Source organism: Podarcis cretensis (genome assembly GCF_951804945.1).
Source record: "Podarcis cretensis genome assembly, chromosome: 4".
NCBI lineage: Eukaryota > Metazoa > Chordata > Lepidosauria > Squamata > Lacertidae > Podarcis > Podarcis cretensis.
Genome location: NC_137173.1, coordinates 81,002,545 through 81,020,428, shown reverse-complemented (window position 1 = coordinate 81,020,428; position 17,884 = coordinate 81,002,545). Strand labels below are relative to the sequence as shown.

Genomic DNA, 17,884 nt, shown 5'->3' with positions numbered 1-17,884 from the left:
GGCCCTATGGTGCTGAATAACATTCCCCAAGCATCACCCGTTGAAGACAGTCATCAAAGTAGGAACAGCATCCCTGCAAAGCAGTGCCCCTCACCCCCACCCACTTGGATAGGCTCCCCAGGAGGATACTGTGGTCAGTGGTATGTGAAGCAAAGACAGCATAATGGATCTTCCACCAGTTTTTGGCTTCTGCATTTGCTGACAGGGCTGAAGCAAGGAAAGCAATGCTTCATCATTGATGTGCCAGTGGAATAGGGTTTCGGTACATTGAGCTTTAAGTTATTATTAGAAACTCATAATGCTTAGGTTTATTTATGGTTTCTTGGATGTACCTTTTAATGGGCTTAAGTAATAGCATATAAAGCAGTGGATACACTTCACTGCTCTTCCTACTTCGCTGCAGTACTTTTTCCTTTCCTTGCAGGGATATCAGTGTCATTGTCCAAAGGAAATCTAATACAGAGTGGTAGTTTGATAGGGCGGCGGGGGGGGGGGGGAGTGCTGTCTTGGGGTGTTGTTGTTTTTTTGGTAGACACAATAGCTGTTCGTATATAGTATATTTTATATCAATTATTGGCAATAAGCAGTATAAGAAAGGCTTTTTGTTCTGCTGTCCTCTAAACTATGTAGTACCCTCATGAGAAGAATCAAGTTCTGTTGAATAATGGGTTTAATAACACATGCCTTCTTTCGTTATTCAGTATTACTTTTGTTGAGCAAGGCACAGGTTGCCTTTTCTGTTCTTGAGGATGTAGTGTAAATTACTTAAATCTGCATTTTGGAATACTTTGGGTCCCCCACCCAAATCGTTCTTCGTTCATGTTTTGTTATATTCTTATGATAAACTGTTCAGAACATGAAGTCTTAAGCAAAAAAAATTTCAACAGGCTTATATAATCTATTTTTCCTAATGTCTTCTTTGGCCATTAGCGATTGTCCCCTATGACATCATTGAGAGTTTGACATGGTCTGAACCCTGCCCTTACCTCTGTTCTGACCAGTTCACACCAGAAGGCAGGATGGTGGGTGCAGCACCTTGGAGAACTCCAGTTGAACAACTCATTCATACAAAGATGGACTGAGTTTTCAGGATGAGGCCCTCCCTCCAGCCTGCCGCTTCTCCACTCCTCTTTCTTAGAAATGTGAAATCTTAAAGGACCAAGTCCCTGGCTTTAAGGGGTGTGCTTTTTCTTTCTATGGCTTTCCATCTGGTGCAATCTCTGCAAGACTATTGGGAGCCAGAGTCAGAAGTAGGTCAGCAATAAAAAACACCAGTGTCAGTGAAGTTAACTATTCAAAGAAACCAAAACAGCACAGGCCTGGGGATCACAACAACTCTTCCCAGTAGGTCTTGCCCCAATGAGACAGTTGTGAGGACTGAAGTTCTCTGGCTCTCCTGGTTCCTTCCCCAGCAGCCTAAGGCTCCTTCACCTTGTATCTCATTCTGGGAAACCAGCGGGGAGAGGAGCTGGTCGCAGCAGAAATGGGAGAGCCTGGCTTCCTTATCAGCCCGATTTATTGCTGCCTCTTTGCCCCCTTCCACTCCTGCCTCCACTTCTGCCTTTGATTCTGGGCTGCTCTCTGCCCCAGCCTCTACCTGGTCACTAAACCTATCCTCTGAATCTTGAGTTTGAGGCTGGGGCCATTACAACTTCCTTTTTAAAAGAACACCATTTAAAATAAATTGAATATAAAGTCTTAACAACTCTTTTCTTAACAAGTCCTACTAATTCCATACATCCAAAATAATAATGCATAGAATCATGGATACTTCCGTACATATATATTTTAGAAGATTTCAGATAAAGGCCTTCTACCTTTTGTCGTCATATTAGGGTTCCCCATCCATACTTTATGGTTTTCATAATCTTTTGTGATCTGCCATGGCAGGTGTTTGCACCCCTCCCCCAAGAAAGGCGGCATATAAATCTTTTGAATAAATAAATGTGTTACACTCCCCAAGTAAGCAGGGCTTCATAGTCAATCCCTCTTTCTAGAAGCGGTGCTGCAACTATTTGTCGCATAGCTTCAAAACTTGGAAGAACTTCACAAGTGGCCCCTCAGCTTTGTAGTTTGCAGAGAAAACCCAAATATGTTCAAGCCCTGGCAGTCTCCTGAAATAGCTCCTTGGATTACAGTGCAAATGATTAGGGAAATATTCTCAATCTGTATTCAGAGAGCTGGGATGTGTCAGCGTGCATGCCTTTTCTTTTCTTTTTAGAGTAATACGAGGACAAAATATAAAACTCGCCATTTAGAGTAACAGATTTGAATTGTGTGGGTTTGCCTTTATTGCTCCAGGGGTAAGGGACTTACTGAATGCAATTAAAGGCAGGATTTTGACAGCTCACTCCTATGTGTCATCTAAGTATCGCTCAGGAGAAGATAGGCAAAGACTTTTGTGGGGGGGCGGGTTAAGATTTTGACAGCTATTAGAGAATGAAGGATCAACTGATGCCAAGAGACGGGGCTAGCCAGTTCAGTGTATGACTCATGTCTATGCAGAACTACTGACTGAATTAAAATGACACATTCTTTTTTCCACAGTGTGCTGGAGAAGAAAATTGGGTGGACAATCGGACTATTTATGTTGGGCATCGTGAACCCCCTGCAGGCACTGAAGCATACATTCCACAGAGGTATCCAGATAACAGAATAGTCTCCTCAAAGGTAGTGTGTGCGTTTGCATAATTTGCCTAATGCTTTTGACTCTGCTCTGTCAGCTTCCTTTTTCTTTTTTCCACCAACAATTTTATTTTTTGCTTCCTGAGCTACCTTTGTTTACCAGCAGCCGCTCGGAAAGGAACTATAATAAAAAGTAGATGTTGCTTCCCACCATTAAAATTTGCTTGCAGTCAAATTGTCACTTGTCTGTGCTCTTACAAGACGGTGCTGATCTGTTCTTATGATACACAGTCATAACAGGCATTTTTCAGAAATATCTAGCAGGGCAGTTTCCAAAGGACCAGAAGAACAATTTGCCGCTGGGCTGCTTTACCTGCGGCAAGTTGTAATTATCGCTGCGTGAACAGCTGAATGACAAATAACACCTTCCAGTCTCTTCTCTTCCTATCATAATCACAGCATTCTTAACCCAGTGTCAGGACCCTGTGGGGTCAGGCCTGCAAGCAGTCAGTGGGAAGTGCTGGGTGGCTTCAAATCAGTTAATTAAATCAAACAAGTCAGGATTGGGTACATCATCAGGTCAGGCAGAAGTCCAGAGCAGCAAATAGAAATCAAAAGGATGAGAGGTGGGTGGGTGCGGTCAAAGGGTCAAGCAAAAGTTGGGAATCCAGGGAAAGGAAAAGGAAGCAAGGGAAGGCACAGGAATGTGCATGTCTAATCTGTGATGAGTGACCTCTGGCAGGGTCCTAGATCCCTCCCACCTCCTGTCCAAAGGTTGGAACGTGCTAACAAGGCTTTGGGAAGGAGGTGAGAGGAATCTAGGACCTAATGTCTCCTTCTCATCTAGACCTCCTTCCCATCTAGACCTCATGCCTCCTTCCCAAATCCCAGTGCCTCACTTACCTTGCTTTGGGAAGGCAACAGCACCGCAAAGGCTGATCACCAGATGTTGTTGAGGGCCCATAAAAAAAGGCCTTGAGGACACACATTGGACTACCCTGTGCGAACACTGCCAGTTGAACCCATAAGAATAATAGACTTCCATGTTACATTTTATAGTTAATTTATCATTCTATCTGAATTTCCTATTAGCTATATTTAAAAGGACACTTTGCTTCACGGGCCATTCTCTGTATGTGTCGGAAGAGCTGTCTGATTGTGTTACTGACTTAATATTTAGCGGAAATGTCTCCTGCAGGTCATATTGGAGCTCACTTGCTCAGAGGCATGTCAGTAATGGCTAGCCAGCTGCAGATAGAATATTAATAATAGCTTTCTGGAATTTTGTTGCTAGCATTTGTGTGATATTGACAGATGTCACCCCCATTGTGAATCTTATCACTTAACCTGGTAGTTTGAAGCAGAGACATCTACTGCTGATGGAAGGTGAATGAAGAAGCAAGCATGAGTAGGAGGTATAGCAGGAATTGAGGATCGTGGGAAGGAAATATATTATCACCCAGGACCAATATGAGAAGAGAAGTCATTGGCCTATTCCTCTAGAATTAGACCTGACCAGAGGAGGACTAGCATGAAGTTCAGCAGATGGTTTCCCTTGATCCAGGCCTGGGTCTGCTGGAAAGCTCCCCGTCTCATAGGTAACCATCTCTAGAAAGAGTCACAGGTGAATTCCCCTTGAATTTCCAGCAGATTTTCTCAGCCTTCTCCTACAAGATGGCAGCTACACCTGTGAGCCATTCAACCATGTAAAAATTATGAAAGTATTAAATTCCCTACTCCAAACAGATATTCCTCCCCCAGCCAGGACATCTGTTATTTCCTTCTGGGTCCCATGCTCATTTGTGGTGTTAATTCTTGGTACATCATTTGCTGCTGGAGTAGACCATCCAAGTATGGCGTTCGTTCTTCTACACCTTCCGAAGTTGCTCCATGAATTCCTTCTAACACTCTGCCCCTGTTCCTCAAATAACTGTCAAATTCAAAAAGGTGAAGTTTGTCCCTTCTGAAAAGCTGGGATTTGATATGTCAGTCTGCTTAATAATGCCAACCGCTTGCCTCAAGTTATGCAATTTACTTAAATTCATAATAATATTACTTTGCAGATAGGTTTTGTGTTTACTTAGAGCAGTTAAGTTTATATATGCCATTGATCCAGGCAAAGTTAACTCTGCCAAAAGTTCTTTGTAAATCAAGATTTAAGCTTGATTAACTTTCTCAGAACTGGGATCTATATATAATTGATTCCCCCACCCTTTTAAAGCCATTAGTTCCTAATGTATACCATTTGATAAATTTGAAAGCACAGCATGTCATCAACAGTCCATTTCTGTCTCTCTTTTTCTCTTAGTACACTTTTTGGAACTTTGTCCCAAAGAATTTATTTGAGCAGTTCCGAAGAATAGCTAACTTTTATTTTCTCATCATTTTTCTTGTACAGGTAAGATATATACATTTCTTTCTTTAGTTCTTTCATTTAAAACAGGATATGCATATTTGATATGGATGTCCAAAATTAAATATTTTGAGGCTTCAGCTATGTTTTATTTTTATAGGGGTAGAAAGGGAATTTGTCATGAAGTGTTTTTGTCTTTACAATTACTTACACGTTTTATGTTGTGAACCACCCTGAGACTTGCAGGTATAGGGCAGTATACTACTACTAGTTGTAGTAGTGGTAATATCACCCTGCCTTTCAGGAATGTACATCCCATTAAACTTAGGCCATATCCTCAATGTGCATTTAAAGCGCTATTATACCACTTTAACAGTCATGGCTTCCTGCCAAAAACCCTGGGAACTGTAGTTAAGAGGGCTGAGAGTTGTTAGACTCTCACAGACTATTCCCCTCACTACAGTTTCCTGGGTGGTTTAACAACCAGGGAACTCTGGGAATGGAGCTCTGTGAAGAGGATAGGGAGGGTCTCATAACAACTCTTAACTACAGTTCCCAGGATTCTTTGGGGGAAGCCATGACTATTAAAGAGGTATAATAGCACTTAAAATATATGGTGTGGATGTGGGCTTAGCTATACATAGGTGAAATTAGAAAATGATAGGGGGGAGGGAACCATGTTACCTAATCAATGCAGCGTACAATGGACTATGTAAGATGCTTTTCCAGGAAGCTAAATGGTATTTCACCGCAAGTGGAAAATTGAATACTTAACATTCCCCTTTCCAGGTACTGTATATGGTTCTGCTTAAGCTGTGTTGGTATTCTTCGTGTTGCTGTGGCTCAAGGTCACTTTATACTCTGCTGTGTGTACAGCAAACATATGTTTGCAAACAATTGAATCGTGCAGGCTTATTGGAGGTCTGTGATTAATTTCAGATCCCTGTCGAGTGTACACTCAGTGGTAAGCAAGATTTGCCTCTGCATAATAAGTGCAGTAGCCGCTAGTACCGTGCTTTCTGATAAGTTAATTAAGTTGAATTAGTCAGCGTGGCCAAACTCTTCTAAGATGTTATGGAAGTGATGTATAAATCACTGGTTATCATCTTAATGTTCAGATGGTTCAGTTTTAATGATTGCAGAGTACTTTATCAAAGTTTTAATGATTGCAGAGTACTTTATCAAAGGCTGCTAATAAAAACGTTGTAAGACAATTTTTAAAAAACAACAACAGTGCTGTTCTTTAGAAAATGTATGCTAATTCTTTTCTCCTCCTAGTTAATTATTGACACACCAACTAGCCCAGTGACAAGCGGGCTTCCACTTTTCTTTGTCATCACTGTAACAGCTATTAAACAGGTAAGAGCATTGTCTGTTAAAAGTGAAGATAGTATAAATTCTGCATGGTTGTGTTGTTGTTTTTTTAAAAAATTAAATTCATTTCCTGAGATATTGTTTTTCTGGATACCAGAAGTGTGAGTGTGACCCCAACCATGCCACCATCAGCAGTGTGATAATTTTGAACCTAATACACCATGGGTAGGCAAACTAAGGCCCGGGAGCCGGAGCCGGCCAAGTCGCCTCCTAAATCCAGCCCGTGGATGGTCCAGGAATCAGCGTGTTTTTACATGAGTAGAATGTGTGCTTTTATTTAAAATGCATCTCTGGGTTATTTGTGGGGCATAGGAATTTGTTCATTTCCCCCCTTCAAAATATAGTCCAGCCCCCCACAAAGTCTGAGGAACAGTGGACCAGCCCTCTGCTGAAAAGGTTTGCTGACCCCTGTGATACACCATTATGATCAGGAGTGTATGCGAATTGAGTTGGAGTCATGTCATTTTTTTAAAAAAGACGTCAGCAAGCAATCATCATAATTTTCAAACTCCTGCTCTGTTCCCCACCTCCGCCTCTTCCCCACCTTACACTTTTGAAATTATAGTTTCTTCAACAATGTTTTACAAGTCTAATACAAATGGTAAACGGTTACCTTTCTGGGGAATTATAAATATTTAATTGGCTATTCCATTTAGGGCTATGAAGATTGGCTTCGTCACAAAGCCGACAATGCAATGAACCAGTGTCCTGTTCATTTCATTCGACATGGCAAACTGGTTAGAAAGCAGAGCCGCAAACTCAGAGTGAGTCCCATGTATTATTCAATATATTTCTTGGATGGAGATTACTTGGTGTGTCAGAAAGAGAGAAAGTTGGATACAACTCTCCATGATATATACTCCATGAGTATAACTTTCTTCAGTTTATAAATATTGCTTCTGCCTGCCTTTAAAAGAAAAATTAGTCCCATGTATCAGGTGGGCTACGCTAGAACACAGCAGAACCTTTTATGAACTGGGGTGAAGACTTTGCTTCAAAAAGAGGATCAGGATGCAAATAGAGAAGTAGTTATTTTGGGATCCTCATCTGTCACTAAAAATATGCAACAGTGGTGGCAGAAGCTAGATGACCCATAAGAGGGAAGCATCACTTGTGGCCTTTTAGTGGTTGATGTTAAGTACTGAGCACACAGGTTTATACCTTTAAAATTGGTTACTAAAAATCCAGCAGTGGCAGTGGCATGAGTGATAACCACCTTGGAAATGGCATCTCATGTAGAGTGCCACAACTGCTGTTGGCAAAGTTTAGTCAGAGGTTAGTCCTTCTTTAAATGGGGGAGGGACACTGAACAAATCTTAAGCTATCAAGCTTAATTGTATTAAGAAGTATAGGGTGTTCCATAGGTTTAAAAAATTACATCATAGAAGCCACTTCCACATAGGAAATTCTGCCTTTCATTTCTGTAATTCAGAAATTGTCAGGAAACCCAAAGCAGAAAACGACAGCAACCCTAAAATAGCTCATTGAGTACTGAGCATGCTTAGTGAGCATGCAATGTTAACTAACTGTTGGAGTGGGGAAAATGAAAAACAAGGGCTGAGCAGGGACTAAAATTCAGTTTTCTAGATGAATGCATAGCTTGATGGCTGCCTGAAACACTTGTTTTATTTTAGTTCATGAAAGCACAGCATTCCCCTGTTGTTTCTCCTTAATATCTAGTATTTTGAGGTATACTGCTTCCAAACATGCGTGCTCTAGTTAGTTGCCACGGCTAGGAAAAGAATTGATCACATCTTTGTAAATTATGCTATTTAAAATTCTTTGAAAGGTTATTTTGTTTGCCAAGTAGGTCAATGAGAAGTCTGTGCCAGATGATTCTGTCTCATTCCTCTGGAGAGAGAGAGAGGGGGGGGGAGTTAGTTTTGCATATTATTTTACTCCAAGAAGAACATGAAAAATGACTGTATTTTTGGTAGAAATGTGCTCACATTTTTCATCCTGCTCTAGTTTAAGCAGAGCATAAACACACACACAAACCCCGCATAGAAGTGCCTTGTTCTGAAATAATGCAATAGGATAATTTTGGACATTTGGTTGTTGTTGGGGTTTTTTTTAAAAAAGCTACCTTTTCTTTTCTTTTTGCAGTCCTAAAAATGATAGTTGGCTGAAAGGTTACCTATGTTCATATAATCCACAGAAGGGTATACTAATTATGTTACAGCATGGATAACTTCTTACGCATTTGTAATTAATAGCTGTTGTTAACTCCCTTTTAACCTCTGCAGGTAGACTTGATAGCCATAGCCATAGTAGGAACTGGCAGTGAACGTTTACTTGGAAGCAAGTCTTACCGCATCAAAGAGCACTTATTCTCATACAAGATGTATGGGATTGCTGCCTCAGTCCCTGAAGCACAGGCAACTGCAAGAAAGGCAGGGACAACACAGGGACAACCGTGGATTTTCGTTTTTTAAGACACTTGGGATTGACAATTTAAAATTCTTGCTTAAACATTGACTGATTATACTCTTCTCTTCCAGGTTGGAGATATTGTAATGGTAAAAGAAGACGAAACATTCCCTTGTGACTTAATATTTTTGTCCAGTAGTCGGGCAGATGGAACATGTTTTGTTACGACAGCAAGTTTGGATGGTGAATCCAGTCATAAGGTGAACAGCATTTGATGAAATGTCAATATAAGGGTTAAAGATAGGCACTGAAGGCTTCTGCACTAAATGATGTACATATGACTATTAGAGTGAATAGCTTAAACTTGTTATCCTTATACTGTTGTACCTTGGATCTCAAATGCCTGAACGAATCGGCTCCCGAACGATCGAAATCCAGAAGTGAGTGATCCGGTTTTTGAATGATTTTCGGAAGCAGAACATCCGACGCGACTTCCAATTGGCTGCAGGACCTTCCTGCAGCCAATCAGAAGCCATGCTTTAGTTTCCGAACATTTTGGAAGTCTTAACAGACTTCCAGAACGGATTCTATTTGACTTCCAAGGTACGACTAGTGAATTTTATTTTGTAGGGTTGTAGATTTTGTCATTGTAAAAGAATATAAAACATTCCCCTGTGGCTTTACAGTTTTATCAAGGGCAAATAGAATATATTCTGTTAATAAACAAAACAATCAAATTTGGGAACACGCTTGAAAAATTTGATTGCTCCTGTTTGTAAATATGGGCTGCTGCAACAGTTTAAAACTTGGTAATTGTAGTTTTCTATTAATATTTGACTTACTTTGCAACGTGCTATGGAAACCTCGTAATAAATTAGAATTGCAGAATTTTACAATAGTTGACCATTGCACTCATGACAGAAGTTGGTTTGTATCCCCCCCTTCATTTTCAAAATTCTCACTTCAGTTTCATAAACACCTTGACTTGATACTGAACTACACTTTCTTGTCCTTTCTAGACGTATTATGCTGTCCAAGATACAAAAGCCTTTCAAAGCGAACAGGATATCGACACATTGCATGCTACCATTGAATGTGAACAACCTCAGCCTGATCTTTATAAGTAAGAACATGTGGTAATTATTTTCCTGAATTGTCAATTGTCCCATAATTATGTATACTGTGTTATTTATATGATGTTAGCCGCTCTGAGCCCGGCTCTCGCCGGGGAGGGCGGGGTACAAAGAAAATTTGTTGTTGTTGTTGTTGTTGTTGTTGTTGTTGTTATCTAAGCAGCATATTTAGTACAGTTGAGTTGGTTCCTGTCTTTTTCCTTCTCTCTCTTCCTTTGGAGAACTGTGTGTGTGTGTGTGTGTGTGTGTGTGTGTGTGTGTGTGTGTGTCCTGACTCCCAGCTTAGTGCTGGCAGGCATAAAGAAAACACCTTAATTCTCGCAGGTGAATGCGTGTCTATAACTGATAATTAGGTGAGAATGCTTTGAGTGACATTGTAATTGAGATAGATTGAGCAGAGGTGTGTAGAGGCAGGAACATCAACAACTACTTGCAGCTACCAGTTTTACCAGATGCCAGCTAGAGAAAGAAACAGGAAGTGACTGCTTGCAGGCTGAAGCTGCTGCTTTTGTTGTATGGTTGCTGCTGTCTCTCTGATACTCCATTTGATCAGCAGCGGGGTGGCGTTTGGAATCAGCAGAATGGTTGTTGTTGTTGTTTAAATAGTAATACAGTCATACCTCGGGTTGAAGTAGCTTCGGGATAAGTATTTTCGGGTTGCGTGCTGCGCCGACCCGGAAGTAATGGAGCACGTTACTTCCGGGTTTTGCCACTCGTTCATGCGCAGACGGTCAAAATGACGTCATGCGCAGAAGCGGTAAATCGCAACCCGCGCAGACGTGGGTTGCTTTCACTTCTGGATGCGAACGGGGCTCCGGAACGGATCCTGTTTGCATCCAGAGGTACCACTGTAATATTTTCGAGCAAAAAGGGGGATACAGTGGTACTTCGGGTTACAAACATTTCGGGTTACAGACTCTGCTAACCTGGAAGTAATGCCTCGGGTTAAGAACTTTACCTCAGGATGAGAACAGAAATCGTGCGGCGGTGGCGTGGCGGCAGCGGTAGGCCCCATTAGCTAAAGTGGTACCTCAGGTTAAGAATGGACCTCCAGAACGAATTAAGTTCTTAACCCAAGGTACCAACCACTGTATATAAAATTCATAATGAAGAAATATTCCCATATAATTGCAGGTGTTAGGTTGAATCAGATGACAAGGCCTCAGCAATCTCTGAGGGGGAAACCCTACCTGGAAGCAGTCATAGGAACTCAGGCTTACCTTTCTCCTAGCATCTCTCTCCAGAATCTTACTCCATTGTCCCTGCGTAATGTCAGTGCACCCCTAGAGATAATCTCCATTCACCATCCTGAAATTTGGATTTTCAACATCTTGTCACAGTATGTGGAATTAGAAGTCAGGATATGAATACAATTCTCCAAATGAAAGAAAACCCCTACTTTGACTGTAATCTTATAAACTGCTTTGAGGTTTTCTACAATCAAGCGGTATATAAATGCTATGAAGTAAACAAATATATGATGAAACGAGGGAAATAAGTTTTGGGTGAAAGGTCAAGTTTATTTATTGTGGTGTTCCGTTTTGCATTTGCATTGAGGCATCTAGGGACAGCTAAGGATACAAGCTGTAGAAGTTTTCCATTGAAGCAGGGATTGGAATGCAATGCGTTTCAAAGGTGCATTTGTGATTCATCTCCCTAGAGGCAATAGCTGAACTTATTTGCATGCAAGGCTGTACAATTACGGGAATACTCTTCTCTGCATTCCTACAGGCATAATGATATTGAGGTATTTCCTAATCTGTTTTTCCTCTTGCAGATTTGTTGGTCGGATAAATGTTTACCATGACAGAGATGAGCCTGTTGCAAGGTAGGACTTAAAACATGTAATGCCTGGGTTATTCAATCCTTACCATAAGCAAATACTATCAGACAACCCGCCAGGCAGTTTTTTCCCTCCACCCTTAAAAAGTTTTAAAGACCTGATGGTGTTTGTTTTTATCGCTTAATTTGTGCTGCAATATATTGCATTTTAAGAATTTTATCAGCGTCACCCAAAGAACTTTGGTATTGGGCTTGCGTAGAAATATTGTTTTAAAAAAATCAGTGCATGCATGTGCACTGTCAGGGCTAGTTAAATTTGGAATATATGCAACGAAAAAGTGAAACCGTGGCACGTTGTAGCAGAGAAAAGCAGGAAGACTATCAGGGGCATTGAGTTTTCTTTGAGATGGTGGTTTCATTATCCTGAAAAAGCTGGGCCAAGAGCCTGATGCGAATCCCTTTCTGCCCACCTGTTTTTTACTTTGTTCATCAGTATCAGGGAGCAGATGATCAGGGAATGAAAGGCACATAGTTGAACATGACACAAAAAGGACTTGATTATGTATGGCTGGGCACTGTGTATGGGGACAAAACTCTATGCGGCTTCCATTGAAGCTGCCAGTGGAGGAACAGATGCTAAAATTTTGGCAGCTAAATACAAAGTTAGATGATAGGATTGGTGAATACCCTTGTCTTGCTTTTACCAGAATGAAATTGTGGCTAATAATCTGCCCCCACCCTACTCCAACCCTCAAGTGCAACCAACCATAAAAATGAGTATACTCTAAGTGAGTCCTTTTTAAAAAGCCTTTAATGTGCTGTTCTTAGAATGCGCAGAACTTCTTTTTTAGCTGGTTAACCGCACTACTTGAGTTTATAGAACATTTTGGTTTTTAAAGCACTGATGGTCTTAGATTAAAATCTTCTGCTAAGGTTGCCAGTGCTTAAGTGCTGAAATGCTAAAGAAAGATTAATGCCATCCATATTGAGTTCAAGTGGCATTTCCTTTTAATATTTTATGGGTTTATACGCTGGTTGTAGTCTTTCTACTGATGTCATGCTGTTTTATTATGCGTTTGTATGCTTTTTTAAAATGCCACCCTGAACAATTTTTATTAAAATACAGCTAATAAGGCTTGTACATAAAAATAAGTATATTTTTTAAAAGCCCTGACTTGAATCCTCACATTTATGAGTAAAGCTCTTATCCTACTTTACTGGAAAGGACTTTTTAATAAGAAGTTTCGGGTTTGTACCAGTTGCATGACCTGCTTTTAGCATTGAAGAAAACATATAACTTCCGTACAGGTGAATCAGGATGAATACTCAATATAAATGTCATCTGGAGGTGCCCGCCATTTCAGAAATGTGAACTTATTTTCTTTTCTAAACTTAACCTTATTTATTTTGTGTTTAAAACACTGCCTTTATGCTGCCACTTCAGACAGTTAATTAATATTATTACCTTTGTAGGCCATTGGGATCTGAAAATGTGCTTCTTAGAGGAGCTACGTTGAAGAACACAGAGAAAATATTTGGTAAATTACTATAAAAGCAATAACAGTCCTAATTCAGAGATATAAATGAGAAGATTTAAGTTTCAGCAGCATCTTCTGATGTCGTACAGAGGATATTCTGCTAAAAAAATAAGAAGTGGGGAAAAACAACCCATTGAAAAGGACTGTTATCTGTTTTGATGGTGGTGGTGATGGTTTAATTTCTATAACACTTAATATATTAATATATATTATATTTGGGGGCTGAAAATAGTGTTCTTGAAATCAAATCATTCCTGAATAACCACTTAATTCTGCAAATATTCACTGCTTATTGTTGTTCTTTCCCTGCTTTTTTAGTCTGTTGCCATTATTCTGGGTTGTCTTTCCCCCAGATTTCGTCACGCTGGCCATCTCATCAAATTGGGAGATGTCATACAGTAATTATGGCATTGCATTATGTAGCCAATCCGATTTGGTAATATGATTATGGAGGGAAAACAGATGATTCCTGCATCAGCATTTCCCTCAGTCTGAATGGATGAACATTTTTTGTGCCCTTCTGGAATAAATCTGCTAAAATGCTAGATGTGTTTTATTGCCCTAACCCCCCCCCCCTAAAAACTTGAACAAATATTATCCCACCACTTCCAGTTTCAGCTGAGCCCCGCAGCTGAATGTATGCAGTTGTTAATGCATCCATTAACAGACTCACTAAATCAGGCCCACAGCTGTGTCTCCTACACAATCCTATCCTTTTTAATAGAATTTGTAATTAGCTGCATTAGCTAGCCGTTGTGTGTAATATTACATAATATGCACATTCACCCACATCCTTTTTTTTTTTATGAAATAGTATTTCTGTTTGTTTCAGGTGTTGCTATCTACACTGGCATGGAAACAAAAATGGCATTGAACTACCAATCAAAATCTCAGAAACGATCTGCTGTGGAAAAGTAAAGCTATGAGTGCTTCTTATATGCAAATATGTGTGGGCAAGATCAGTGGGAAGCAGGAAAGGAAAGGAAATGTCTGCATGATGTGAAGCAGCAAAAACCCCCTATCAGTGTTTGTTTGCTTTGGAAATAACTAATCGTGTCGTAAGCCTGCTATGAAGGTTTTGTTCTTCTGTTGTTTGTTCGTACACATTGGGATACAGTCATCACTTGATTGCCAGTTTAAAACTGCTAGCTTTGAAAAGGTTCTGATCCGTGCTGTTTTTCTAGAAAAAGAGATGCCGGAACTCACCTTCCTTGTTCTCTTATGATGGCAATGGCACCAAACTGAGAGGTGCCGGAACGCAGTTCCAGCGAGTTCTAGCTGGGGAAAAAAGCCCTGCTTCTGATGCCATTCCTGTTTGTACTTGTCTTGCTCTTTTAGACAAGCATGAGTTTGTTTCATACATTATACTGGGAAATATTTGGGCTTATTTCTGAACCAGTCAAAATTGGATCCACTTCATATCCACCAATCCCCACAAACCCCTTCCCTTAAACCAGGGGTGCCCCAACTTTTTTCAAAGAGGGCCAGATTTGATGAAGTGAACCGACCTTTTTTTACGATTTTACCCCAAAGTTTTTGTTTTTTTTAAGGATTTGACCCCAGTTAATAAACTGCCACAGGAGGGGCCAGATAAAACCGTCTGGGGTGCTGAATTAGGCCCCCCAAAAGGACTTTGGACTTGCCTGTCTTAAACCTTACTTAATAGGGTACTGGCACAGCCAATGGCAGCAATAAGCTATAGGGAGAAGAAAAGGAGGGGCATTCCGCTCTTGGGTGGTCTGCCATGCTGCAGTGTAGCACATGCCATCCTTCAAAGCCTCTAATATCCCATAGAATGCACAGTTTCCCCATAGGTGCTGTATTGCAGCATACCAGTCTGTTAGAGAAGGGAGTGGGGAGGGAGAGTCCTTTCCCAGTGACTTACCGTCTGCAAGGAAACTACCACTGCATCTGAGCTGCAGAAGAATTGGGGGAACAAAATGCTTGCTTCGTCTTCATAGCAGTCACAATTTCCCGTCATTGGAGTACAAGTTTGGTGGCACCTCTAACTATGCCGGGTGATCAATGCTTGCCATTAATCACACAGTGGTTTATGCAAAATGCATGTAATATGACACAGCTCTGAAAGGCCCATCAGTTCCTCCTTCAATGGTTTGCTTCTGGAAACAGCCAAATGCAAAAATTTAAAACACCTTTCTGGATTGTTAGATCTGGACCGGGGAAATCAGATTATCGTTCTGACTTGCAGCATGTTGCATATTCATTTATGTACTTCCCACTTAACCTCACCTGTAGGTTTGTTGTGAGAATGAGAAGAAAAGTGGGAGTGTGAATTCTTTGGAAATGCCTTTGCATGCACATGTTAGTACTGTTCAGACAAAGATAATGGTTTTGGCCATGGCAATTTCGCAACTAGCGCTAGCCCTGTCATTCCAGAAGAATGAGCTGATCATAGCTGTTCTTGAACCGAGGATGTAGTAAGTTTGGTTTATAGTGCATAGCCTGAGGGATATTTGCCCATTTGTCCACCTATCGAAACCAAAATAATACATGTGGGTTATGATTCATCAAAAGCACTGATAACCTTTGTAATATGCACTGTGCAATCCTTTGTTCCCTGTTATGAATTGCAAATGCCTTTTCTGGAAAGGTCTTTTGCTGCATTTGTTAGATATGTCAAATTTACATGGAGGGTGGGGAAAGCTTAAACAAAATCAAAAGCATGCTAACATATATATTAAAAAATATCTCTTTTTTACTTATGCTAAAAAGCTTTTCCTCTCATTTGTTTCAGATCCATGAATGTATTTCTTATTGTATACCTCTGTATTCTGATCAGTAAATCACTAATAAATACTGTCCTGAAATACGTGTGGCAAAGTGAGCAGTTTCGCGATGAGCCTTGGTATAATGAGAAAACAGAACTGGAACGGAAAAGAAATGTGGTATGTGAATAACTTGAGGTTTAATAAAAGATTTAAGGGCTTTGCGCAATAGTGTCACTACAGCTGATGATAAGGTTTCTGTCAGCAGAATGGGAAAAGAAGTGATTTTCAGTTATTTCCCCCTCCTTCAGTGCCTCCCTAAATTTGCTCTGAAGATTTCCCATACCCTCTAAGGAGGAGGGAGGAATTGCTGAAAATGGCTTTTCTCCCTGTTCCATTGATGGAAGCCTTACTGTCACCTATGTGGCAGTGCTGGATGCAACTTATGGCAGATGATGATGATGATGATGATGATGATGATGCAGTTTTGCTATATTTCTGCCCTTACATATCTCCAATAACTACATTGCTTGGTAATGCCTTCAAGAGTGTTCTTCCTTTGCAAATAAAATGCAACATTCTTTGCTCCGCCACCCTTCCAATCCTACAGGATAATCTGAATAAAGAAGCTTTTTCTTTCTGTGTATCTTCTTTGGGGCTTCTGTTAGTTAAAAGCAAGTACTGGCAAAGTGCATGTGAATTGGGCTGCTCAAAAAACCACAGTTTTTGTAGCACATGAACAAGGGATGAACTGGAAAGAAGGAAATGCTCAAACCAGTTTCCTGCTTGGGATGTTGTGGAAAACTAGTTTAAGAAACATAGAAGTCATGTCTGCAGCTCTCTGCACAAAGGAACAGAAGGCTAGGCAAGGAGGAGAATGTGCTTGAACTTGTCAATTCTTCATGCACCAACAAGCAGTAGTTTATTAGAGTAAGCCCATTATGGCTGTACTGGGCCTAAGCTAACTACTTGATTTTTCTTCATGATACACCTATAGTTTAAAAATATGTATTTTAGAATATAAACAATATAATAAATCTAAAGATTGTTTTTGCAGAGCAGATCAGTGACTATTTTGGATGAGGCAGAATTTTATGCTGGGATGAAAAGAGAGGGAGTAAAGTTATATATCTCAAATGTCTAACAGTGCAGTCATTAATAAGACTTATTCTGCAGTAAATGTACTTAAGATTGCAACCTAAGAGTGCAATTCCTATGCATGCTTGATAGAAGTTGATCCAGCTGCTTGATTGCACCTAAGATTCTTGCTGTTACTGTATATCCAAATAAATTCTTTGCTTTTGTCCCCCCAACCCCAACCCCGCCGCCTTGGCAGTTTATTACAGCATTTACAGATTTCCTTGCCTTCATGGTTCTTTTCAACTACATCATTCCTGTATCCATGTACGTCACAGTAGAAATGCAGAAGTTTCTTGGTTCTTATTTTCTTACCTGGGATGAAGAAATGTTTGATGAAGAAACAGGTGAAGGGCCGCTGGTGAATACGTCTGACCTCAATGAAGAGTTGGGGCAGGTAACAAGTCACGTACAATTTATCCTACAAATCTTGCAGCTGTTTCTGATACTTAGATTCCTGCAGATATTGAACAGACCATTCTACTTGGAAATAGCTCTTCCTGCATGGCCAGCTCTCTGTACAATGGGACAAGAAAGGGCAGTGTGTCATAGAATCATAGAACTGTAGAATTGGAAGGGACCCCGGAGGTCATATCAACAAAAGCATCCGTGACAGATGACCACCCCAGTGTGGTGTAGTGGTTAAGAGTGGTAGACTCATAATCTGGGGAACCGGGTTCGCGTCTCTGCTCCTCCACATGCAGCTGCTGGGTGACCTTGGGCTAGTCACACTTCTCTGAAGTCTCTCAGCCCCACTCACCTCACAGAGTGTTTGTTGTGGGGGAGGAAGGGAAAGGAGAATGTTAGCTGCTTTGAGACTCCTTTGGGGTAGTGATAAAGCGGGAT

At 40.6% G+C, this 17,884-nt stretch overlaps 1 protein-coding gene across 3 annotated transcripts in view; it reads left to right on the top strand.

Annotated features, from left to right (window-relative positions):
• Window positions 1-17,884, top strand: part of ATP11A (ATPase phospholipid transporting 11A) — a 109,492-nt gene that overhangs the window by 48,967 nt on the left and 42,641 nt on the right. For all 3 annotated transcript variants that reach the window (XM_079972505.1, XM_079972506.1, XM_079972507.1), the window contains exons 2-12: window positions 2,548-2,670; window positions 4,934-5,023; window positions 6,257-6,337; window positions 7,009-7,116; window positions 8,854-8,982; window positions 9,742-9,845; window positions 11,633-11,683; window positions 13,111-13,175; window positions 14,008-14,089; window positions 15,931-16,081; window positions 17,238-17,435. In XM_079972505.1, coding sequence (XP_079828631.1) covers window positions 2,548-2,670; window positions 4,934-5,023; window positions 6,257-6,337; window positions 7,009-7,116; window positions 8,854-8,982; window positions 9,742-9,845; window positions 11,633-11,683; window positions 13,111-13,175; window positions 14,008-14,089; window positions 15,931-16,081; window positions 17,238-17,435 — 1,182 coding nt within the window. The remainder of the gene's footprint in view (window positions 1-2,547; window positions 2,671-4,933; window positions 5,024-6,256; window positions 6,338-7,008; window positions 7,117-8,853; window positions 8,983-9,741; window positions 9,846-11,632; window positions 11,684-13,110; window positions 13,176-14,007; window positions 14,090-15,930; window positions 16,082-17,237; window positions 17,436-17,884) is intronic.